General features: G+C 46.7%; 1 protein-coding gene across 1 annotated transcript; it reads right to left on the minus strand.

Annotated features, from left to right (window-relative positions):
- Positions 1-7,492: 7,492 nt before the first annotated feature.
- C17H17orf58 (chromosome 17 C17orf58 homolog) lies at positions 7,493-12,783 on the minus strand. Its single transcript, XM_071083500.1, has 4 exons — positions 12,436-12,783; positions 9,769-10,335; positions 9,396-9,587; positions 7,493-8,484 (listed from the first exon to the last, which is right to left on the minus strand). The coding sequence occupies exons 1-4, from the start codon at positions 12,509-12,511 to the stop codon at positions 8,294-8,296; spliced, it is 1,026 nt and encodes a 341-aa protein (XP_070939601.1). The 5' UTR covers positions 12,512-12,783; the 3' UTR covers positions 7,493-8,293.
- Between the last annotated feature and the right edge of the window lie 12,789 nt (positions 12,784-25,572).

Consider the following 25,572-nt stretch of genomic DNA (forward strand, 5'->3'; position numbering starts at 1 on the left):
GACAGAGGTGTCTTTGAATGTGCGCTAATGATTATCTGTAAGCCTTTGTGGGGGAGGGAGGGCTGCAAGGTCATGAAAGGCAGAAGAATCTAATTGTGCCTGGATCTCTCCAGCACAGCAGTGGCCCCTCGTTTTACCATTCCCAGTCCATTGTCGTCACGTCAGAGAAAAATCTTCAGGGGTGCTAGTCCTGTTGCATCAGTTGATCATACTAACAAAAAAGATAATGTGGCAAGATACACATTGCCTTCATCTGTACATTCTGTGATACCAGGCAGATTACCAGTTACAGACAGCTACTTACATTTTATGAAGGGCATTTTGTGGATGACCTTATCCTCTGTGTTATTTGTTGATTGGGTTTGTTTTCTGTTTGTTGGTTGGTTTGTTTCTTCCATGTAAGGAAAAGTAGTGTAAACAGTAGCGAGAAAATGGAAACCACAGAGGAAGATGTGTTTTGCATGTTTTTCCTTTCAATGTTCTTACACGTTGTATCACTGCATTGTGGTAATAGCTTCTATAAAATCTGCCATAGTTGGATTATGCAGCTTTGCAAAAATTTTACTAGATTTTGCACTAACTCATACTAGCTTTGTCCTACCAACTTCTGGAATTTATCTAATTATTGTTTTTAAAAGTTTCTTTCCTTTTAATGTTTCCCTGCTATGCAAAACCTTTCCCAGACCTCAGTTTCTTAAAAGAAAGATGTTGCTACAGTTCCCGATTCTTTCTTATTACAGGCTCAGGTGTACAGGTTATTCTGGGTTAATTTTATCTAATGAAGCCCATTCCTTTTTGTACATAAAGATGTCACTTAAACCTATACTTACAAACTAAAGAGACTAATCGCTCAATATGAAAACATGAAAAAATTTTTGCTTAAAGTATTAAGATGGAAGTAGTTAAATATGGGTTATTTTGTCCTTTTACTTTTTTAAAAAAAATGTTACTTATTGTATGCACTGTGCTGATGCAAGAATTCTACATTTTAATGAATTATAAAATTATTCTGCATCTCATCACGTCACAGTATTTCTGTACTATTTATTCATATATATATATAAAAATATATATGGGCTTAATCATTTAAAATTTGTTGCAGCAAGAACTTTCCTACCTGTAGGCAATAGATTGCTATGTTTTTAACAAATTGTGGCAAATTCTAAACAGCAATTCTTTTGTACGTAATAGGACATTTCATCCTAGAAAAATAAAGTAATGTTTTTGACATTGGATTTGGTGCAGTTTCTAATGAAGCAATGGTTGGTTGGTTAATATGTTTTCTGTAGCTGTTAGCCTTGCCAAATTGTATAAAAAGGGTAAATTTTATGGAAATCCTGAAACCAGGAAGATGGTAATTTAATATGTGTATTTAATTGTATAAAGTGTTTTACAGTCTCTATCACCATATAAATACATAAAGACATTTTATAGTTTCATCAACTACAGAGCTTTAGTCTTTCAAAAGTAATTTTTGAAAAACACATTTTTTTTTTTTTTTTTTGAGATGGAGTTGCACTCTTGTTGCCCAGGCTGGAGTGCACTGGCGCCATCTTGGCTCACCACAACCTCTGCCTCCCGGGTTCAAATGATTCTCCTGCCTTAGCCTCCTGAGTAGCTGGGATTACAGGCATGCGCCACCACGCCTGGCTAATTTTGTATTTTTAATAGAGATAGGGTTTCACCATGTTGGTCGGGGTGGTCTCGAACTCCCGACCTCAGGTGATCCGCCTGCCTCGGCCTCCCAAAGTGCTGGGATTACAGACATGAGCCACCATGCCCGGCCTGAAAACCATACATTCTTATAGAACATAATGAATTCCAAAAGCTGCTTTTCTGTGACAAGCAGAAATACTTGACAAGCTTCTGCTGTTCGGTAAGATCTACATAATACAGCTATTTTGCTTCCAATAATCCAGGCAGTAAATTGTACATTTGTGATACTCTTAGGATGTTTCTGCCCCAGGCCTTGGGCTTATAAATACATTTAATTTGCATCAATAGATTTCCTTGGCTAAGAATATTTTCAATACCTGCTATAGTTTACCTGCCACGTTCACAATCCAAGAAACCATTTCATAAAAAGTATTTTCCTATTGGTAAAGCTTTTATTCTCCTATCCACATCCTTCAGGAGGTTTAAATAAAAGTGTGGCTGGGCAGGGTGGCTCACGCCTATAATCCCAGCACTTTGGAAGGCTGAAGTGAGGGGGTCACTTGAGGTCAGGAGTTAGAGAGCTGCTTCACCAACATGGTGAAACCCTGTCTCTGCTAAAAGTACAACAATTTAGCTGGACAAGTGGCACACACCGGTAGTCCCAACTACTCAGGTGGCTGAGGTGGGAGGATGGCTTGAACCCGGGAGGTGGAGGTTGCAGTGAGCCAAGACTGTGCCACTGCACTCCAGCCTGGGTGACAGAGTGAGACTCTGTCTCAAAAAAAGTGAGCTTTTGGAGATCTTTTCTGAAGTAAAATAATTACCTTTTTATATTTGAAATGGCCTAGAGTGTTATTTAGAGACACTAAGGTTTGCGGTTGTTTGTAATCTGACTTCCTAAGATCTGCAAATAAAAGTTATTTCCCTATTTCTGTTAATTCCTTTAGGCAAACTCTCTACTTCTTTATGTTAAAGAGCCAGCCAGGTGGCCTTTCAGATCTCTGCACACTTAGACAAAGCTACATGGTTATTACAGCTTTCACTCTTCATGATTGAAGCTATTACCATAGGTCTCAGATTTCTTGTCCTTAATGTGAGAATGGTGGTATTTCATGGATAAAGTAATGAAGTACTTGAGGAGGTGGGGGGAAGAGCCAACTGAGAAGTATTTGTAATAATTTGAAACATTCTGAGGTACTTCTAGACACTTGGAGCGAGATACTAACAGATTTTCTCAGAAGATCATACCGCTTGATCCAATTTGAACCAAATTCAACTAATTTTCTTTTTTTTTTTTTTTTTTTTTGAGATGGAGTCTCGCTCTGTCACCCAGGCTGGAGTGCAGTGGCCAGATCTCAGCTCACTGCAAGCTCCGCCTCCCGGGTTTACGCCATTCTCCTGCCTCAGCCTCCCGAGTAGCTGGGACTACAGGCGCCCGCCACCTCGCCCGGCTAGTTTTTTGTATTTCTTAATAGAGACGGGGTTTCACCGTGTTAGCCAGGATGGTCTCGATCTCCTGACCTCGTGATCCGCCCGTCTCGGCCTCCCAAAGTGCTGGGATTACAGGCTTGAGCCACCGCGCCCGGCCAACTAATTTTCAACTAAAGAAATTAGCTATATTCTTAAAATGGTAATGTCCTGATTTGTTGCTTGCTCAAATATTTCCTGAAATTGAGGTGATGCATTGTAGGTGGCGGGTCAGTTTTTAGGTGTTTGTTTATATGTGTTCATGGTTAACTTAAAAATGATTTCGGCTGGGCGCAATGGCTCATGCCTGTCATCCCAGCACTTTGGGAGGCCAAGGCAGGCGGATTACCTGAGGTCAGGAGTTACCAGCCTGGTCAACATGGTGAAACCCCGTTTCTACTGCAAATACAAAAATTCGTCAGACGTGGTGGCACATGCCTGGAATCCCAGCTACTCGGGAGGCTGAGGCAGGAGAATTGCTTGAGCCGGGGAGGCAGAGGTTGCAGTGAGCCAAGATGGTGTCACTGCACTCCAGCCTGGCCGACAGAGCAAGACTCTTGTCTCAAAAAAAAAAAAAAAAAAAAAAAAAATTCAAGAGAAAGACTAACAGTGCCAAATGATACTTTACAAGGTAGTTGTAAAAAGCTATGGGTGGGGCACAGTGGCTCACGCCTGTAATCCCAGCACTTTGGGAGGCCAAGGTGGGTGGATCACAAGGTCAGGAGTTCGAGACCAACCTAGCCAATGTGGCGAAAAACCCTGTCTCCACTAAAAGTACAAAAAGTAGCCGGGCGTTGGTGGGCACCTATAATCCCAGCTACTCGGGAGGCTAAGGCAGGAGAATCACTTGAACCCAGGAGGCAGAGGTTGCAGTGAGCCAAGATTGCGCCACTGCGCTCCAGCCTGGGCGACAAGAGCAAGACTCGGTCTCAAATAAATAAATAAATAAATAAACAGTGTATATGTTTTATAGACCTTTTCCTACCCAAAGAAAAACAAGTACTTTTTCCCCTTGAATTGTAATGGCTTCATTTGAAGGAGGGATGCTGTTGAATTACTACTGAAGGCAAGTGAGTATTCCATTTAGGGACTATTAATATGTGCACATAGGCACAAAACCCATTTGCTAAGAAAAATCTATCAATAGGAAAAGATGATAAGAAACTGTAGTGAATTTGCTCATTAAAATTTTCCATTAAATTGGCAGGGCGCGGTGGCTAATGCCTATAATCCCAGCGCTTTGGGAGGCCGAGGTGAGTGATTCACTTGGGGCCACAAGCTCAAGACCAACCTGGGCAACACGGTCAAACCCCGTCTCTACTAAAAGTACAGAAGGCCGGCTGGGCGCGGTGGCTCACTCCTTAATCCCAGGACTTTGGGAGGCTGAGGCAGGTGGATCACGAGGTCAGGAGTTTGAGACCAGCCTGACCAACATGGCGAAACCCTGTCTCTACTAAAAATACAAAAATTAGCTGGGTGTGGTGGTGGGTGCCTGTAATCCCATCTACTCGGTAGGATGTGGCAGGAGAATCGCTTAATCCCGTGAGGCAGAGGTTGCAGTGAGCTGGGATCACGCCACTACACTTCAGCCTGGGCGACAGAGTGAGATTCCTTCTCAAAAAAGAAGTATAAAAGTTAGCCAGGCATGTTGGCGCATGCCTGAAATCCCAGCTATTTGGGAGCCTGAGACATGAGAATCACTTGCACTGTGGAGACAGAGATTGCCAGGATCTTGCCACTGCACTCCAGCCTGAGTGACAGAGCAAGACTTTGTCTCGGGAAAAAAAAAAAAAAAAATCCGTAAAATTAAAAGATTCTATCCAAGGTACTGCCTGCCTATTGAGAAGTTGAGTCTTCTTGACTTTTTGCCTCACCTGGCATTACCTGTCCTCTACTGCCTCCGGTGTGCGCCTCCACACCCACCACTGTTGTACTGCGTTCGAGCCTCACGAGTCTTTCCTTACAGACCTGGTCTTGAATGAAGACCTTAATGTTTAGCCAGGAAGTTTCTAAGAATCTGACCTGCATGTGTTTGCCAAGGTGTGCATGTTATGTGACCTCCAAGTATCACAGGTATCACAGCTCTGGCACTTTTGTTTCCAGAATTACCCAGAAACTGACTATTATCAAACCAATCTAAGTAAAACCCTAAACTTAAGCTTCAGGATTATGTAAAAGTTAATTTTTTCTTTTTTCTTTCTTTCTTTTTTTTTTTTTTGAAACTGGGTCTTGCTCTGTTGCCCAGGCTGGAGTGCAGTGGCACAGCTCACAGCAGCCTTGACCTCCTGGGCGCAAGCCATCCTCCTACTTCAGCCTCCCAAGTAGCTGGGACTACAGGCACACGCTAGCACGCCTAGCTAATTTTTTTAATTATTTGTAGCAATGAGGTCTTGCTATGTCGCCCAGTCTGGACTCAAACTCCCGGCCTCAAGTGATCCTGCCTCAGCCTCGCAAAGTGCTGAGATTACAGGCATGAATTGCCACACCTGGACCTTTTTTTCTCTTTTAAACTAGAGCTGTTTCAGCAGGATACAGACTAAAATTAAAAATCAGCCCGGCACAGTGGTTCATACCTGTAATTCCAACACTTAGGCAGGCCGAGGGGGTTGGATCACTTGAGGTCAGTAGTTCAAGACCAGCCTGGCCAACATGGTGAAACACTGTTTCTACTAAAAATACAAAAGTTAGCCAGGCATGGTGCTGGGCATCTATAATCCTCAGCTACTAGGGAGTGTGAGGCAGAAGAATCTCTTGAACCTGGGAGGTGAAGGTTGCAGTGAGCTGAGATCACACCACTGCACTTCAGCCTGGGTGACAGAGCAAGACTGTCTCAAAAAAATATTCCAGAACTATTTATAACTTTTCTGTTTTAACATCTGACCATCCAGCCAATAATTTGGTCATCTTGTAGTTGTCTCTACCACATTATTCGAGATAACCACTTAGCCTTTGTTTGTTTGTTTGTTTTTGAGATGGAGTCTTGTTCTGTTTCCCAGGCTGTAGTGCAATGGCACAATCTCGGCTCACTGCAACCTCTGCCTCCCAGGTTTGAGCGATTCTTCTGCCTCAGCCTTCCGAGTAGCTGGGATTACAGGCATCTGCCACCATGCCTGGCTAATTTTTATATTTTTAGTAGAGATAGGATTTCACCATGTTGTCCAGGCTGGTCTCGAACTCCTGACCTTGTGATCCACCCACCTCGGTCTCCCAAAGTGCTGGGATTGCAGGCGTGAGCCACCATGCCTAGCCTAGCCTTTTGACATTTAAAAATTCAACTTTGATTTGACTGGCCTGAGTTATGCCTGAGTTAATGTTTTTTATCTTAAAGAAAACTAACTCAGGAGGTCTTCATTAGCTATATACTCTATCACCAATAGTTCGTGTAATAATGCCACTGATTTCCAAAAAGCAATTCTTGTAAAATTTGTAAGTTTGGAGAAAACTTATTTTTGGAAAATACTCTAAAAATCCCTCAGTAGTGCTTTACCATAGAACACTCAGAACCTCTCAACCCTTTATTACCTGTCTGCCCCATAATTGGAACAAATAATAGTATCAGATATTGTAATGTTAGGCTGTTGCTTCTTGGATCCTGTGATTCCCTAGCGACCCATCCTGGATGTCCTTTAGGTGCACAGTGCTACTACTGTGTGCCATGGACAGTGTCAGGATGCATTCTAAGCTTCCTGAGTGCATCACCATGAGGCCAAATAGACTGTTCTCTCTCCAGTGAAATTCCTTCCTGTCTCTCTTTAGGCAGTCATCTTCATCTATGCATCAGTGGTGTCTGTTCACCATGCTTCATATAAACTAAAGTACAGCCTGATCTTCCGAAAAAATACTCTTTTGTGGACTCAAGTATAAAATCAATATTTAATTTAGTGACTAAACCTTTTTTTATGGTGGTGGTTTTTTGTTTTTTGAGACTGAGTTTTGCTCTTGTTGCCAGGCTGGAGTGCAGTGGTATGATCTAGGCTCACCACAACCTCCACCTCCAAGGTTTAAGCGATTCTCCTGTCTCAGCCTCCCAAGTAACTGGGATTACAGATGCCCACCACCACGCCTGGCTAATTTTGTATTTGTAGTAGAGACAGGGTTTCTCCATGTTGGTCAGGCTGGTCTTGAACTCCCAACCTCAGGTGATCTGCAGGCCTTGGCCTCCCAAAGTGCTGGGATTACCAGCATGAGCCACCGCACCTGGCCAATTAAACCTTTTTAAAACCAACTGAAAAATGTTGAAAATTCACTTCCTTGTGAATTGTCATTGCTGAATAGTGGTTTCAAGGTTTGGGGAATGAATTTTAAAAAGCCATTTTCCTCAAACCTTTAGGGCTCAGTAAGGCTAAAACAAAAACAGGTGCATCCAAGATCTGATTTCAAGGCAAGATTTACTGCTTTACAAACAAACATTATACTTGGTCTTAATAGAAAAATGACATCAGATACATCCAGAATACATTTCACATTGGGATAGCTGCCAGTTCAGCACAAAACATACATTATTAGGAGCAGGGAGGCATGAAAATAAACTATATCTTATTTTTTGGTACATCAGGAACACTTTTGCCTGAAGTAAGCCCTTTAGCACTATTTTTTATTTATTTTTTTAATCCACCCATCTGCACACTGGCCCTTTAGTACTCTTTAAGTGTAAAACTTTAATACTTGGCCTGGGCTTTGACCCTTGTGTTTGATCTAAATGACATTTCAAACTTCAATGTCTTTCGACTAGTGCACTTACTGTGCTGTACAGAATTTAAAATGTGATAGTTTGAATATAAAATCTGGTTTGATACATGATATAAAAGTTGTATATTTAAATTCAAGAAAATGTTTTTGTGGACTATTTCTACTAAAGAATATTAAATTAAAATAATTTAAAAACATATGAAGCAGTGATCTGTTAACTGGACAGGTCAATTCTCTGAGCTGTGTAAATCACTGGCACTACAGTTAAATAACCTTCACAATGAGCTCAGGAGCAGCCCACTTAAGAAGATCTTGTAAATAACAAAGTGACACCTTCGAGATTACAGTTGCAACTATGCAAGTCATTCACAGAGTAGCTCTGGCCTCTCTTCTAAAGGAGGACCCATTACATGAAGATAGACCTTTCATGTCTTGTTGCTGATGTCCAAGTCTCTTGTCCAGAAATGCCAGGATGGTTGTTTCAAATGCATTGGTTATGAATTGCACCTTGAATTTGCCCTTCCCTTTTTCGGTTAAACCTTTTCACATAGCTGCTGCTGCTCCTCAGCAGTCCATCCCCTGGTCGGAGGCGGCCTCTCAGGACCTGGAGCAGAGCTGTAGGGAGCTGCCGTCTCTTATGGTAGATGTGGCCCATCACAATATACCTGCTGCCTGGACAAAATAACCAGAACATTAATTCATAGTGTCTTTTAAATGCCATGAAACAGAAAATGTAAGGCCTTTAAGAAATGCCTAAGCTGCAATCTATTATCTTGCTGCACAAGTTGAAATTGATACTGAGTCTACAGGCATCTGGTGGAAACAGCCTAGCGACCTTTAGAAGATAACCAACCAGGCCGGTGTGGTGGCTCACGCCTTTAATCCCAGCACTCCGGGAGGCCGAGGCGGGCAGATCTCTTGAGGTCAGGAGTTTGAGGCCAGCCTGGCCAACATGGTGAAACCCCATCTCTACTAAAAATACAAAAATTAGCAGGGCATGGTGGCGCATGCCTGTAATCCCAGCAACTTGGGAGGCTGAGGCGGGAGAATCGCTTGAACCCGGGAGGCGGAGGTTGCAGTGAGCTGAGATCGCACCCACTGCACTCCAGCCTGGGCGACAGGGCGGAACTCAATCTCAAAAAAAAAAAAAAAAAAAAAGCAATATGTAGCGGGACCACATTACAGAACAAAGGTCCTTATCCCAGAGCACATGCCTAGAAAGATGTGGGAGTGGGTATTCCTCCCACCAATCTCACATACACACCCAAAAAAGCAGCTTTTCTAAACTCAGTTCTGTACAGTCCATTCTGGCAATGAGGGTTGGTCGTCCACTCCATTTGTCAACATTTATTGACAGCCCGCTTTGTGCCAACCCCTGCTGTTCTCACCCTTGAGGGTGGGGACTGACAGGGCTTAAGTCACAGAGTGGCCGAAATAATACCTGTCGTCTAAAGCCTACTCATGTCACTGTCCCCCATCCCTCCCAAAAAAGGCTGGGCGACCCACAGCCCGGGCTGTGGCACCCACGTTACAAACGGTGGTATAAAGTACATAGGCAGCGTCATTCAGCTCAGTTTCAATACCAGGTTTAAACTCTGGACACGGCTTATTGCAGCTGGAGGAGTCCAGGGCTAACATGTGGACTCGGAAGAAGAAGCCGTCGGGGGTGAGGTACAGGCGGTTCATCTTGTACAGCCCGTCCCGATCCACCAGCAGGGTCACCAGCCGGATGCCCGCGCCCAGCACGTCCACGTTGTGCACGATCCCGTTCACCGCTGTTTCCAAAAAACAGTTTGGAGAAGAGCATTACCCCGAGCTCCTCTCCCAGTCCCCCGGGAGGTGGTTTTTAGCAACCGCGAAACGGCCCGCACGGGTCGGGCGCCCTGGGATCTCGCAGGCGGGCTTCTCTGGGGCTCGGAAACGCTCGCGGGGCGGCGGCGCGGCGGCCAGGCTCACCGAATTCGCTCTCGCAGAACGCCTCGCGTTCGTCCAGGTCGGATCGGCAGGCGCGCGCGCAGGGCTCGGCGCCGGGCTCCGCGTCCCTCTGCGGCGGGCTGAGGTCGAAGCTGAGGGTGAAGCGCGGCAGCGGCGCGGGCGCGGGCGCCGGGCCTGGGGCCAGCGCGGCGGCGCGCGGCCGGTTGGGATGGGCGTGGCCGGCGGAGCCCTCGGCGGCGCGCGCGGGCGGCCGGGCGGCGGGGAAGCGCAGAGCCCGTGAGCGCGCGCGTCGCGGGGCGTCCTCCAACGCGGGCCCGCGGCGCGGCGACGCGCGGTTCTCGGCTTGCGCCAGGCTCGGACCCGGCGGGCCAGCGGGCGCGCGTGCGGCCTCCCGGAAGCTGGCCTGGTTGTCGGCCGGCGGCGGGGGCTTCCGGCGCCGCGGGTCAGGCCAGGGGCGGGCGGCTGGGGCGTCCTCGGCCGCGCGCGGCCGCCGCGGGGCCTCAGGGAGCGGCTGCGCGCGGGGCCCCGGTGTCTCCTCCGCGCTCGGGAAGCCGCGGGAGTCTGGCTTTCTGCTGTGCGGCGGCGAGGCTGTGGGGAGAGAAGAGGAGAGGCGGGAAGGCGGTGGGGGAGGAGAAGCAGTGAGGGGAGGCCGTCGGGGAAAGCCGAGGAAGCCGAGAAGGGAGAAGAGGGAAGGGGAGGCTGAGACGGGAGGCCGAGAGGGGAAGGGAGGCCAGGAGGGGAGGAGGCCCCTAGTGGGGCAGGGGTGCTGCAGAAGAAGGGCTCTGGGAGGGGGAGAGAAGAGAGGGGACAAGGGAGGCTTCGCGGGCACCTGCAAGAGGAGAGATGGGAGGGAGGCCCGGAGGCCTGAAGTGAGGCCGGGAGAACCCGGACGCAGCGTCGCGGCCGAAGCGGGGCACGCGCTTCCCAGGCCCCAAAGGAAGAAGGATACGAGGGTCTTGCCCTTTAAGATTATAGCTTTTAAAATTACAACCCCCTATTTACTCTAAGACTAAACATGTCTGACAACACTGGTTAGATAACAATTTTTTTTGCCCTTCCTTTAATATATACGTATAAGTATGTGTGCATGTGTGTGTGTATATATATAAAATATATAAACATCCGCCTCTTTGCTATTTACAGTTTGTTGAGAAAGTACCAAGAGCAAACCCCAGGGGGAAAGGTCTCATATTACAGGTTCTCCTAATTGTTTAAGCGCCCCTGACAACAGAACTATTTGGTTTTCCCATCCGTGTTTACACTGTCATCTCGGTCCCTGCAGAATCGAATATTTGTGAGTGGATTTTTATCTGGCTTCTTGGACACCACTTACTGGTAAACCACAGCTAAGGAAGGTTTTGAAAGCTTGGCTGGGAGGCAGAGGCCCCTGGTTAAGTATAAAAGCACACATCGCTTCCATTTTTTTCCCCGTTAGATGGTGGAGGAAAGACTCCTAAATGGTATGGCATGAAAACACATTTTTAAAATTATTAATGATTTTCCCTAGTTCTGCAGACAGGTTGGTGGGTAAACTTCAGCCAGCTTGGGAGCTGGGCACCTTTCCATACCAGTTACACAATTTCACCTCCTTGCTTGCCTGGGTCCCAGTGCCCTCCAAACAGGCAAGAATTCGCCTTTATTTTTCTCTCCCCTTTCTTTAAAGAGGTGGATCTGCCCATTTGCAGCTCTGGCAACACTTCATTTAGAGTGATTGGTCTTGCCAAATCGATAATCTGCTTTAAAATCAGCTTTCACCCAGCAATAATAGCTGGTTAGAGTTCATGTTTTTGCAAAGGGGTTGATTCTGACTCATTACGTTGTTAAACGGTTGTGCCATGCACAGCTGAATAAAGTTCTGGTGGATATCCAGTTCCTGACTGTCAACTGTTGACCTCACAACTGCTTCCCCATTGATATCACCATCTGTTGTCATGGGAAAGATTGTCTGATATTTGGGTTAAATGCCACTGAAGTCACTCAATTTCCATGTGGAAAAATAACCCAGAGTAAATTGCCCTGTGAGGTACGGAAACTGTTTTTCCCAGAGATAGCGAAGCCGACAGAACATCCAAATAAAAGCAAAACAAAAACACGATCCCCCAGAGAACCCCTCATTTCTTCATGGGCTGAGTAACTTAATTTCATTTCGTGCATGAATTATGAGTGTGTGCGTGTTAGTTAAATTCCGGCTCAGGTGTCCCAAGGTTGTGCGCTAGGGCTGCGGGGAGAGCAGAGAAGTGCCCGGGGCTGCCGGATTTCGACCCGGCTTCCCCCCAGCCCTCCCCAGCGCCCCCCGCAGCCTCTGCTCACCCAGCCGAGGGGGGCGGACCCCGCGGCGTCCTGCGATCCCGGCCCGGGCAAGGCTCCCGAAAGGCGCGCCACGACCCCTTTTGACACTTTCCCTCCTCTGTGATGGAGCAACTACTTAACATGCAAAGTTTTCCCCAGCCTGCCCGGCTCGCTCGGGATCATTTCAGTAGCTGAATTGGCTTCTTTCCGAAAAGGCTGCCAAGAGACACGAAACCTTGGGGATACACTTTGCTCCTTTCTAAGACGAACGCAGACCCAGGGTGTCCTCTCTTGCGAGCTCTGACCCCCCTCCTCGTCCCGCGTTTCACTGAGCCTCCTTCCCAGCTCCCCACCAGATCCCCGCTCCGCTCCCAGGGCCCCGCACTACACGGATCTTACTTTTTCTCTCCGCCACCGGTGCTTCGGGGGATGATCCGACGATCAAACAGAGGAGCCAGAAAGCTCTAGCTGTCATTTTTGCAGACAGGGTTCCCAGGCTCTAAAAGTGAGCCTGGGCTTTTGCTTGCTTTCTCTCCCCCAACCCCTTCTCCACACCCCCACCCCCGTTCATGCTAATGAGGGGCAGCCTTTGGGGAAACGGGAATCACTCGCTGAGCAGACCATTGGAACAAAACCGAGCCGCAGGGATTTCTCCCTCTTCCTTCCTAAGGGGGACGAGCACATGGCCTGGCAAAGTTGTCCCCGAGAATGTCTGTCCTGCGATCTGCGGGCGAGGATAACATCACAGACTAAAGTTTAAACCTGTGTGCGTTTGCGCGCTGGGGTGGGGGCAGCAGAGGGTGGGGTGACAAGTGCGGAGAATAAGGGTGTTTCGGGACTGAGGGACTGGGTGGGGGAGAACGAATGACGGAAGCTTTTTTCTAGATTAGGTCAACAACAAATAGGAAAATAGTGCTTAAGACAGCGTGGGTTTGTGGAAGGGAGGATATTCCAGATGACAGAGAATGTATCCTGGAATGTGTGTGTTAGGCAATTTCTAGAGAAATCAAGTCACTGCTTCCTAAGTTTAGTAAAACTTTCATTACATATGACAGCTCACTGTAACCTCCGCCTCCCGGGTTCAAGGATTCTTGTGCCTCAGCCTCTCAAGTAGCTGGGATTACAGGCATATGCCACTATGCCAGGCTAATTTTTGTATTTTTAGCAGAGACTGGGTTTCACCGTGTTGGCCAGGCTGGTCTCAAACTCCTGACCTCAAGTGATCCACCCACCTTGGCCTCCCAAAGTGCTGGGATTACAGGCGTGAGCCACCACGCCCGGCCCAGTGGTCTTAATTATTAATCCCAAGGTTGCCTGTTGAGGCCAGGCAGGGTGGCTCATGCCTGTAATCCCAGTACTTTGGGAGCCTGAAACAGGAGGATCTCTTGAGTTCAGGAGTTCAAGATCAGCCTGAGCAACATGGAGAGAAACTGTCTCTACAAAAAACACAAAAATTAGCCAGGCATGGTGGCTCACGTCTATGGTCCTAGCCACTTGGGAGGCTGAGGTGGGAGGATCGCTTGAGCCTAGGAGGTGGAGGTTGCAGTGAGCCGAGATTGTGCCACTGCACTCCAGCCTGAGTGACAGAGTGACAGAGAGAGGCCCTGTCTCAAAAAAAAGAAAAAAAAGAAGAAGAAGGAAAAGAAAGAAGAGGAGCTGGGCGCGGTGGCTCATGCCTGTAATCCCAGCATTTTGGGAGGCCAAGGTGGGCGGATCTCGAGGTCAGGAGTTCAAGATCAGCCTGGCCAACATAGTGAAACCCCGTCTCTCCTAAAAATACAAAAAAATTAGTCACGTATGGTGGCACAAGCCTGTAGTCCCAGCTACTCAGGAGACTGAGGCAGGAGAATCGATTGAACCTGGGAGGCAGAAGTTGCAGTGAGCCGAGACTATGCCATTGCACTCCAGCCTGGGCGACACAGTGAGACTTTGTCTCAAGAAGAAAAAAGAAAAAGAGAAAAGAAAAAAAAAGAAAGAAAGAGGAGGAGGAGGAGAAGGAAGAAGAAGAGGAAGAGGAGGAAGAGGAGGAAGAGGAAGAAGAGGAAGAGGAAGAAGAAGAGGAAGAAGAAAAGAAGAAGAAGGAGAAGGAGGAGAAGGAAGGAGGAGGAGGAGAAGAAGAAGAAGGAGGAGGAGGAGGAGGAAGAAGAAGGAAGAAGGAGAAGAAGAAGAAGAAAAAGAAAAGAAGAAGAAGAGTGTAGTGGCTCACATCTGTAATCCCAAGGCCGAGGTGGGTGGATCATGAGGTTAGGAGATCCAGACCATCCTGGCTGACACGGTGAAACCTCATCTCCACTAAAAATACAAAAGATTAGCCGGGCATGGTGGCAAGCACCTATAGTCCCAGCTACTCGGGAAGCTGAGGCAGGAGAATGGCGTGAACCTGGAAGGCAGAGCTTACAGTGAGCTGAGATCGTGCCACTGCACTCCAGCCTGGGTGACAGAGTGAGACTGGGTCTCAAAAAAAAAAAAAAAAAAAAGGAGAGGAGGAAGAGGAGGAGGAGGAGGAAATAAGTTTGCCTGTTGAGCATTAGATCAAAGAAAAGAAAGTTGCCCGCTGGGTGCTGTGGCTCACACCTGTAATCCCAGCACTTTGGGAGGCCGCAGTGGGCAGATCATGAGGTCAGGAGTTCGAGACCAGCCTGGCCAACATAGTAAAACCCCATCTCTACTAAAAATACAAAAATTAGCCAGTCATGGTGGCAGGCGCCTATAATCCTGGCTACTCGGGAGGCTGAGGGAGGAGAATCACTTGAACCCAGGAGGCAGAAGTTGCAGTGAGCCAAGACTGTGCCACTACACACTCCAGCCTGGACAATAGCACAGGACTCCGTCTCCAAAAAAAAAAAAAGAAAGAAAGAAAGAAAAAGAAAAAAAAAAAAAGAAAGAAATTTGCCTGTTGAGCATTAAATCAAATTGCAGCAGAAGGAGGTGAGCTAATCTTCCCTCATTCAGGTGTTAGAGGAGTGAATTATATTCTCCATCCAAAAGAGTAAACCTCTACAGCCACTGCAAAGCTCGGGTACACCAGAGTCAGGGTCTCCAGACCCTAGAGAAGACCAGATAAACACTAGTCAATTCATGCCCTTGGGCCCTGTTTATAGCTGTCCTCAGATCCCCTTCTTTCATGTGCTCTTTCTTTAAGTCAAGTGGAATGAAATTCACTAGGCTTAAGATTTCTCAGTTACAACCACATCTCTGACATACCTTCTTACGATTACATTCAAATCACCCAGAACCTACTGGGGGGTGTTCCCGAAACCCTTCTGTTGCAGGAATGTTGAGAATGCCCTGAAACCCACACCCTGAAATGTAGAGGCAGGGAGCAGGCCGGATGGCTCCCAGGGGCTCCCAGAGGTTCCTGGGGTGGCACCAGCTGGAAGAACTTGCCAGAGTCCAGTGCTGGGTCTTGGGCAGTGTCTGGCTTGCAGCCTTAGAAATCACACTAATGGGCCAGACACCGTAGCTCACGTCTGTAATCCCAGCACTTTGGGAGGCTGAGGCGGGTAGATCACCTGAGGTCGAATTCGAGACCATCCTGGCCAACATGGTAAAACCCTGTCTCTACTAAAAATACAAAAATTAGCCAGTCGTGGTGGCGGGCGCCTGTAATCCCAGCTACTTGGAAGGCTGAGGCAGGAGAATCGCTTGAACCCGGGAGGCAGAGGTTGCAGTGAGCTGAGATTGCACCACTGCACTCCAGCCTGGGGGACAAGAGCGAGACTTCGTCTCAAAAAAAAAAAAAAAAGAAATCACACTAACGGTGGAAGGTACAAAGAGTTCAAAGAGACTGATCTGTGTAGCCAGAATGCCAGTTTATTAATTTTCAATGAGAAATCATCTCAGAAATGCAAACTCATGTCAGCCTGGGTAGCATTCTCTTTCTATAAACAAGCCACACAGGAAGCCAAGTTATCCTCAGGGTGCTTGGTAATATAAACCAGAGCCTGGGGAGATTGTCACCTGATTGGAATGTTTACCAGTATTGGTTTCTCACAGCCTAAGTGTTCGTCTCTGCAATAGGTATGTATACCTGTCAGGAGGAAAAACCCAAGAGACCAACTGGCATTCCCTTCCTTGATAATTTCTAGTATTTTGAGTGTGTGTTTCTGCTTAGCAGGTATTTATTGAGCATCTACTCTGTGTTGTATGATAAAGAATTTGTAGTCCAGGCGCAGTGGCTCACACATGTAATCCCGGCACTTTGGAAGGCTGAGGCGGGCAGATCACTTGAGCTCAGGAATTCAAGACCACCCTGGGCAACATGGCAACATGATGAAACTCTGTCTCTACAAAAAAAAAAAAAAAAAAAAAATTAGTCAGCTGAGGTGGTAATTCTAGAGAATTTGAATTCTCTAGAATGACTCACTGAACTCAGGATAGCATTTTACTTACAATGAGTTGTATTATTATTTTGTTGGTTTGTTCTTTTATGTTTATTTTATCTTATTTTAATAGAGATGGGGGTGGGGGCCAGGTGCAGTGGCTCACACCTGTAATCCCAACACTTTGGGAGGCTGAGGCGGGCAGATCATTTGAGGTCGGGAGTCCAAGACCAGCCTGGCCAACGTGGCAGAACCCCGTCTCTTACTGAAAATACAAAAATTAGCTGGGTGTAGTTGTGCGCACCTGTAATCCCAGCTATTCAAGAGGCTGAGGCAGGAGAATCACTTGAACCCAGGAGGCAGAGGTTGCAGTGAGCCAAGATTATGCCACTGCACTCCAGCCTGGGTGACAAAGCAAGACTCTGTCTCAAAAAAAGAAAAAAAGGATTTATCTTCGTTTTAATGCATATTTCTTTAATGGCTGGTGAAATTTTACATTTTTTTCATAGATTTATTTGCCATTTACATTTCTTCTTTTGTTAATTGGCTGTTCATATGGTTTGTCTATATGTGTTCCAAATATTTCCTGGCAGAATTTTGTTTGTTAAAACCTTTTAGTGATTTTTGCCATAGAACTTTAAAATTATGTATCATAAAGTCCATCAATTATTTTTTATTTTTATTTTTTTGAGGTGGAGTTTCGCTCTTGTTGCCCAGGCTGGAGTGCAATGGTGCCATCTCGGCTCACTGCAACCTCCACCTCTCGGGTTCAAGCGATTCTCCTGCCTCAGCCTTCCCAGTAGCTGGGATTACAGGCATGTTCCACCATGCCCGGCTAATTTTGTATTTTTAGTGGAGATGGGATTTCACCATGTTGGCCAGGCTGGTCTTGAACTCCTGACCTCATGATCCACCCGACTGAGCCTCTCAAAGTGCTGGGATGACAGGTGTGAGCCACTGCATCCAGCCAAGAAAGACTTTCTTGAAATCAAAATTTTACATATATATGTATTATATCCCCATATTTTTATAATGCTTATATTTAAATCTTGATTCCATCTGGAATTTATTTTGGTATTATAGTCTGATGTAAGAATCTAATTTTATTTTTTTCTTCAGTAACAGACAGTTGTCTAATCCAATTGACAAATAAATCCATCCTTTCCTAAATCTGAAATCTGAGCTATCATCTTTAATATAGACAGTTTTTTTGTTTGTTTGTTTGTTTGTTTTGAGAGGGAGTCTGGTTCTGTAGCCCAGGCTGGATCTCGGCTCACTGCAACCTCCACCTCCCAGGTTCAATCGACTCTCCTGTCTCAGCCTCCCAAGTAGCTGGGATCATAGGCACACACCATCATGCCTGGCTAATTTCTGTATTTTCAGTAGAGATGCAGTTTCGCCATGTTGGACAGGCTGATCTCAAATTCCTGGCCACAAGTGATCCCCTGCCTTAGCCTCCCAAATGCTGGGATTACAGGCGTGACCCACCGCGCCCAGCTAGGGTATTATCGTCTTCTTTGTCTAAGCTCTAAACATTTCTTCTTAGATTTAATTCCTGGGTATTTTATATTTTTGGTGTAATGTGGATAGCATACTTTTTCTTTTATATTTTCTTTTTTTTTTTTTTTTTGGAGACAGAGTCTTGCTCTGTCTTGACCTTGTGATCCGCCCACCTCAGCCTCCCAAAGTGCTGGGATTACAGGCATGAGCCACCACCGCGCCCGGCCTACATGAGTAAATTCTTTAGTGGTAATTTGTGAAATTTTGGTGCACACATCACCCGAGCAGTAAACACTGCACCTAATTAATAGCCTTTTATCCCTCACCCCCTTCCCACCCTTTCCCTCTGAGTCCCCAGATTCCACTGTGTCATTCTTACGCCTTTGCATCCTCATAGCTTAGCTCCCACTTATGACTGAGAACGTATGGTGTTTGGTTTTCCATTCCTGAGTCACTTCACTTGGAATAATAGTCTCCAATCCCATCCACGTTGCGGCAAAATGCCATTAATTCATTCCTTTTTATGGCTGAATAGTATTCCACTGTATATATTTACCAGTTTCTTTATCCATTCATTGATTGATGGGCATTTGGGCTGGTTCCGCATTTTTGCAGTTGTGAATTGTGCTACTATAAACATGCATGTGCAAGTATCTTTTTCACATGACTTAGAAAGACTGAAATCTTATCTGGGGTGTGTGTGTTCTCGCCATCTCTCTTTTAGCTCATTCACTCTGGCTACGTGGGGAGGACATTCAAACAGTCTATGGAGAAGTCCAGATAGCAAGCCAGTGACGTCGTCAACCAATATTCAGTAAGAAACTGCAGACTGCCAACAACCAATGAGTGACCTTGCATGCATATTTTCTCCCAGCTGAGTCTTCAGATAAGAGTGCAGCTCCAGGCCACTGCTTGACTGAAACATCCGGAGAGACCTGAGCAGAACCACCCAGCTAAGTCCCTCCCAGATACCTGGCCCACAGAAAGTGTGATGTAATAAATGGTTTCTGGCCGGGCGTGGTGGCTCACGCCTGTAATCCCAGCACTTTGGGAGGCCAAGGCGAGCGAATCGCCTGAGGTCAAGAATTCGAACCAGCCTGGCCAACATGGTGAAACCCCGTCTCTACTAAAAATACAAAAATTAGCCGGGCGTGGTGGCAGGTGCCTGTAATCCCAGCTACTTGGGAGGCTGAGGCAGGAGAATCACTTGAACCTGGAGGCAGAGGTTGCAGTGAGCTGAGAGCATACCACTGCACTCCAGCCTGGGTGACAGAACAAGAGTCTAAAAAAAAAAAAAAAAAAAAAAGGGCAAGGTGGCTTGTGCCTGTAGTCCCAGCTACTCAGGAGGCTAAGGTAGGAGGATCGCTTAAGCCTGGGAGGTTGAGGCTGCAGTGAGACACGATTGCACCATTGCATTCCAGCCTGGGAAACAGAGTGAGATTCTGTCTCTAAATAAATAAACAAACAAACAAACAATAAAATAAATGGCCACCCTCGGCTTCCAGTTGAATAAAACCACAATAGTGTTTCCTGGTCTACACATTCCTTCCTTTGGCACTAGAACCTCTGGACCCACTGAGTCCCGGGTCCCTGGCAAGGAAAGCAAAAATTCTTCGTGTGAATTCTTAGGGGCCACTGTGGGAGGAGCCACTCCCACTTCCTCTCCTCGCTTCCTGGACTCATTCTAACATTGTCTAAGTCTAGGAACGGCAGTGCTAGCAGAAGCCCCACAGGCAAGGGAGGAAAATCCACACCCAGAACACGGGTCTGTGGCCATAAGAGGCACTGTCCCCACACCCCAGTCTGGTCACTACAAAAAAGGATGGCCTCTCAAGGTGCGACCTTCATCTTGGAGCAGCGCCCTCTGCTGGTCACCCCTAAGATCTGTGGCCACGCCCATCCCGCTTCTAATCCTCGCCAACAGAGGTAGGGGTTGGTGTGTTTTGTTTGTTTGTTTATTTGTTTGTTTATTTGTTTTGAGACGGAGTCTCGCTCTGTCGCCCAGGCTGGAGGTTCAAGTGATTCTCCTGCCTCAGCCTCCCAAGTAGCTGGAATTACAGGCGCCCGCCACCATGCCTGGAGACTTTCTGTATTTTTAGTAGAGACAGGGTTTCACCGTGTTGGCCAGGCTGGTCTTAAACTCCCGACCTCAAAGGATCCGCCCGCCTCGGCCTCCCAAAGTGCTGGGATTACAGGCGTGAGCCACCGCGCCCAGCCTCTTCACTGTTTTTGTAGCCTTTTTCTCGTTTTATTTGAAGTTTCTAATATCCCCCAGTTTAACTGAAGTGGTCTTTGTGGTTCTGATTCTCATCCCTCTTGTTGTTTTTGTGGGATTTCCAAGAAGAGTAGGAAAAAAAAATGGCATCTTCACTGTCGTTTTAATGTTGGAAGCTGGTAAATGTTAAAAGTATTATAGTATTATAATTTCAAATACTGTGTTAAGGGCAGGCGCGGTTGGTTCATGCCTGTAATCCCAGCCGAGGCATGCAGATCGCTTGAACTCAGGAGTTCAAAACCAGCCTGGGAAACATGGTGAAACCGCATCTCTACAAAAAAAACAAAAATTAGCCAGGCGGAGTGGCACACACCTGTAGTTCTAGTTACTTGGGAGGCTGAAGTGAGAGAATCACTTAAGCCCAGGAGGTGGAGGTAGCAGTGAACTGAGATCATGCCACTGCACTCCAATGTGGGCCACAGAGCAAGACCCTGTCTTAAAAAAAAAAAAAAAAAATCAATCAATTAATTGGTGACCCTAGTGAACACCTGATACTTTATCTGGCTCAATTAAAATAAAAAAGAGAATTTTATTCAAAAATTTCAGACCACTGAATTTTGCCAAATGATTCCATTTACTAAGGATTCCATCTTTGGTTCTAATGTAATGTATATTCCCTATATTCCCTGTGGAGAAAATGGATTTCTCCAAATAACTGGATCCACAGTCATGTAATGCTAGTGGGGAAAATCACCCCAGCTTAGATACTATCAAATGAATTCCAGCATATGTGGGCTCTCCCATTAGTTGTCTCCTCACCTGCCAGCCTGCCTCTCTTGGCAATGCTAGGGTTCCAGAATCAGGCCCTAAACTCAGCAAGGGCCTCCATGAGGGCCATATTACACCTTAAGCTTCCCAGATGTCTATTTGGAACCACCTTTGACTTACGCCCTTACTTTGCCGCTGAAACTACATGGGAACAAAGAAGAAATCATAAAAACAGGGACAATTGATGTGGCTCTAAATATTTTAATGTGGCTTATCAATAATGTCGTCATACCATCCCTGTTTGCTAAGCCTTTATGGCAGTTTCTCCACCTTGATACTGTTGACATTTTGGGCTGGATCATCTTTTTTTTTTTTTTGAGACATTGTCTTGCTCTGTCGCCTAGTCTGGAGTACAATGACATGATCTCGGCTCACTGCAACTTCTGCCTCCCAGGTTCAAGTGATCCTCCTGCCTCAGCCTCCCGAGTAGCTGGGATTACAGGCACCCACCACCACACCCGGCTACTTTTTGTATTTTTAGTAGAGATGGGATTTCATCATGTTGATCAGGCTGGTCTTGAACTCCTGATCTCAGGTGATCCACTCGCTTTGGCCTCCCAGAGTGCTGGGATTACAGGTATGAGCCACCATGCTCCGCCGGGATCATCACTTTTTGGGGGGAACTGTCCTGTGTGTTTTAAGATGTTAAGATGCAACTTCTGCCTCCCAGGTTCAAGTGATCCTCCTGCCTCAGCCTCCCGAGTAGCTGGGATTACAGGCACCCACCACCACACCCGGCTACTTTTTGTATTTTTAGTAGAGATGGGATTTCATCATGTTGATCAGGCTGGTCTTGAACTCCTGATCTCAGGTGATCCACTCGCTTTGGCCTCCCAGAGTGCTGGGATTACAGGTATGAGCCACCATGCTCCGCCGGGATCATCACTTTTTGGGGGGAACTGTCCTGTGTGTTTTAAGATGTTAAGCAGCATCCCGGCCTCTGCCCTCTAGATGTTAATAGCAACCCCTCCACTTCCATTGTGACAATTGCAAATCTCCAGATATTGCCAAATGTCACTTGGGGAGAAAAATTGGCCCAGTTGAGAACCACGGGACTAAAGTAAGCAGAATTATCAGTATAAAACAGAAAATTGACCTCTACCATAGCAGAGTTTTTTGTTTGTTTGCTTTTAGAGACAGGGTCTTGCTCTGTCACCCAGACAGGAGTGTGGTGGTGTGATAATAGCTTACTGCAGCCTCAAACTCCTGGGCTCTCAGGAGATTGAGAAGCAGTGAGTCACAATTGTGCCACTATATTCCAGCCTTGGCAACAGATGGAGAACCTGTCTCAGAAAATAAGAAGAAGCGGAAGAGGAAGAAGAGAAAGAGGAAGAGGAGGAAGGAGAGAGGGAGGGGGAGGGGAGGGAGAGGGCAAGGGAGAAGGGGACGGAGACTCTGGGGCTCAAGCCATTCTCCTGCCTGAGCCTCCCAAAGTACTGGGATTACAGGTGTGAGTCACTGAGTGATTAGGGTTCTCTAGAGGGACAGAACCAATGGAAAAAAATATATATATATAAAAATAAAATAATATAATAAACTCATATATGAGTTTATACATGTTATAATATAATAAACTCATATATATGAGTTTATATACGTTATAATAAACTCATATATACGAGTTTATATACGTTATAATAAACTCATATATACGAGTTTATATATGTTATAATAAACTCGTATATATGAGTTTATGTTATAATATAATAAACTCATATATGTGAGTTTATATATATGTTATATAAACTAGCTCACACGATCACAAGCTCCCACAAGAGGCCGTCTGCAGCCTGAGGAGCAAGGAGAGCCAGTCCAAGTTCCAAAACTGCAGAACTTGGAGTCTGATGTTCAAGGGCAGGAAGGATCCAGCATGGGAGAAAGCTGTAGGCTGGGAGGCTAGGCCAATCTCTCTTCTCACATTTTTCTGCCTGCTTATATTCTAGCTGTGCTGGCAGCTGATTAGCTTGCGCCCCCCGAGGTTAAGGGTGGTTCTGCCTTTCCCGGCCCACTGACTCAAGTGTTGATCTCCTTTGGCAACACCCTTACAGACACACCCAGGATCAACACTTAGTATCCTTCAATCCAATCAAGTTGACACTCAGTATTAACCATCACACTGAGCTGGGCCAAAGCTGAACTACTCGTTAAGCTTTTGTCTGGAACCTTGATTCAGGAGCAAGTGGCCCGAGGACAATGAAAACCATCAGACATGGCCAGGCATGGTGGCTTATGCCTGTAATCCCAGCACTTTGGGAGGCCGAGGAGGACAGATCACTTGAGGTTAGGAATTTGAGACCAGCCTGGCCAACATGGCAAAACCCCATCTCTGCTAAAAATATAAAAATTGGCCGGGCATGGTGGCTCACACCTGTAATCCCAGCACTTTGGGAGGCCAAGGCAAGTGGATCAACTGAAGTCAGGAGTTCGAGACCAGCCTGACCAACATGGTAAAATCCCATCTCTACTAAAAATAAAAAAATTAGTTGGGGATGGTGGTGGGAGCCTGTAGTCTCAGTTACTTGGGAGGCTGAGGCAGGAGAATTGCTTGAACCCAGGAGGTGAAGGTTGCAGTGAGCCAAGATCGTGCCACTGCATTCCAGCCTGGGCAACAGAGCAAGAGTCCATCTCAAACAATCAGAGGCGCTGGCTACAGTGACGGCCATCTGGCTCTGACATTTGCTGTGCTTCCAGCTTCTTGCTTTTCAGGGGCTCTGGTCTTTATTCTTGCAGGTTCCCAAACCTGGTCCTACAGCTCCCCACCTCCTGTCTCTTTAGTGATTTAGTGAGCGCTCTCTCCCCTCTAGCTTTCCAGTGAGTTATAACGTGCTTTGCTTAGGTAGGGCTGGTTTGTTTCCATTATTGACAACAAGAGGGAATTGGTCAAGGAGTCTAAGGAGTTGTCTGGAGAACCAAGAAAAGGATTTCCTGGAAGCCCAGAAAAAGTGTGTTTCCAGAAGAAAGATTCAACAGGAATTTCTAATGTCAGGGACAACTTAAGCAAGACAGGGACTGAAAGGTGTTCCTTAAATTTGTCTATGAAGAGGCCACTGCTGGGAGGAGTGTGTCAGGTGGCAGCGGAGGGAGGACAGCAAGTGGGGACTCTGGACACGTAGACACCACTCATGATGCAGCCTGGCTGCTCGGAGAGAGGGCAAACAGGAATTGTGAGAAGCACCATAGGCCCGGGGTTGAGCTTGAAGGGGTGGAGAACCTGCAACCTGCAGAATGTTTTTTTTGTTGTTGTTTTTGTGTGTGTGTTTTGAGCTGGAGTCTTGCTCTGTCGCCCAGGCTGGAGTGCAATGGTACGATCTCAGCTCACTGAACCTCCGCCTCCTGGGTTCAAGCGATTCTCCTGCCTCAGCCTCTTGAGTAGCTGGGATTACAGGCACGTGCCACCACATCCGGCTACTTTTTGTATTTTTGGTAGAGATGGGTTTCACCATGTTGGCCAGACTGGTCTTGAACTCCTGACCTCAGGTGATCTGCCCACCTCGGCCTCACAAAATGCTGGGATTACAGGCTTAAGCCACTGCGCCCAGTCTTGCAGAATGCTTCTGCACTCAGGCAAGAGCCAGCAGAGGGACAAGCTAAAGGCACTCAATCACTATTTGCTGACTCCAGCTCAATGGACTATGGTGAGTGAGGCTAGAAACATCTCCCAGAGAGAAGGAGCTGGGCTCAGAAGGAGGCTGAAGGAGGGGAAGAAGGTGGGAGAGGCAGATGAGCACCGTAGAGGACTGAGCAGCTGTCAGAAACTCAAAGGGCAGAGAATCCAGGATGAGTTTGTGGTGCCCAGACTTGGGGGCTGCACATTCCAATATCTGTGCATTTGGGGGATCAAGGACACATTGTCACTGTCTGTAATTTCCAGATGCTGGCTGCAGGTGGGGGACAGGAGACCATGCAGTTTATTTTATTTTATTTTATTTTTTTGAGATGGAGTCTCGCTGTGTCGCCCAGGCTGGAGTGCAGTGGTGCAATCTCGGCTCACTGTAACCTCCGCCTCCTGGGTTCAAGTGATTCTTTTTGCCTCAGTCTCCCAAGTAGCTGGGACTACAGGACCACGCCACAATGCCCAGCTAATTTTTGTATTATTAGTAGACACGGGGTTTCACCATATTGACCAGGCTGGTCTCGAACTCCTGACCTTGTGATCTGCCCACCTCGGCCTCCCAAAGTGCTGGGATTACAGGCATGAGTTGAGTTACTGCATCTGGCCGTTTTGTTTGTTTTGAGTTAGGGTTTCGGTCAGGCTGGAGTGCAGTGGCATGAATACAGCTAACTGCAGTCTCAATCTCCTAGGTTAAAGGATCCTCTGACCTCAGCATCCTGAGTAGCTGGGACCACAGGTGTGTGCTACTGCATGCGAGGCTGATTTTTTTTTTTTTAATTGTTTCGTAGAGATGGGGGCGGTTTCACCATGTTTCCCAGGCTGGTCTTGAACTCCTGGTCTCAAGTGATCCTCTCCCCTCAGCTTCCCCAAGTGTTGGAATTACAGGCATGAGACACTTCACCTGGCCGCAGTTCAGATTTTTTGAATACCTACTGCATCCAAGGACCTAATGTGGCCACCAATATTCAACTCTGAGATACCTACCAGGAATTGAACTGGAAATTATTCTTGGTCTTCTGTATTTATTAATGCTTTCTGGTTTAAAAATTCAGCACTAA

This window comes from Macaca nemestrina, chromosome 17 (assembly GCF_043159975.1).
Source record: "Macaca nemestrina isolate mMacNem1 chromosome 17, mMacNem.hap1, whole genome shotgun sequence".
Classification (NCBI taxonomy): domain Eukaryota; kingdom Metazoa; phylum Chordata; class Mammalia; order Primates; family Cercopithecidae; genus Macaca; species Macaca nemestrina.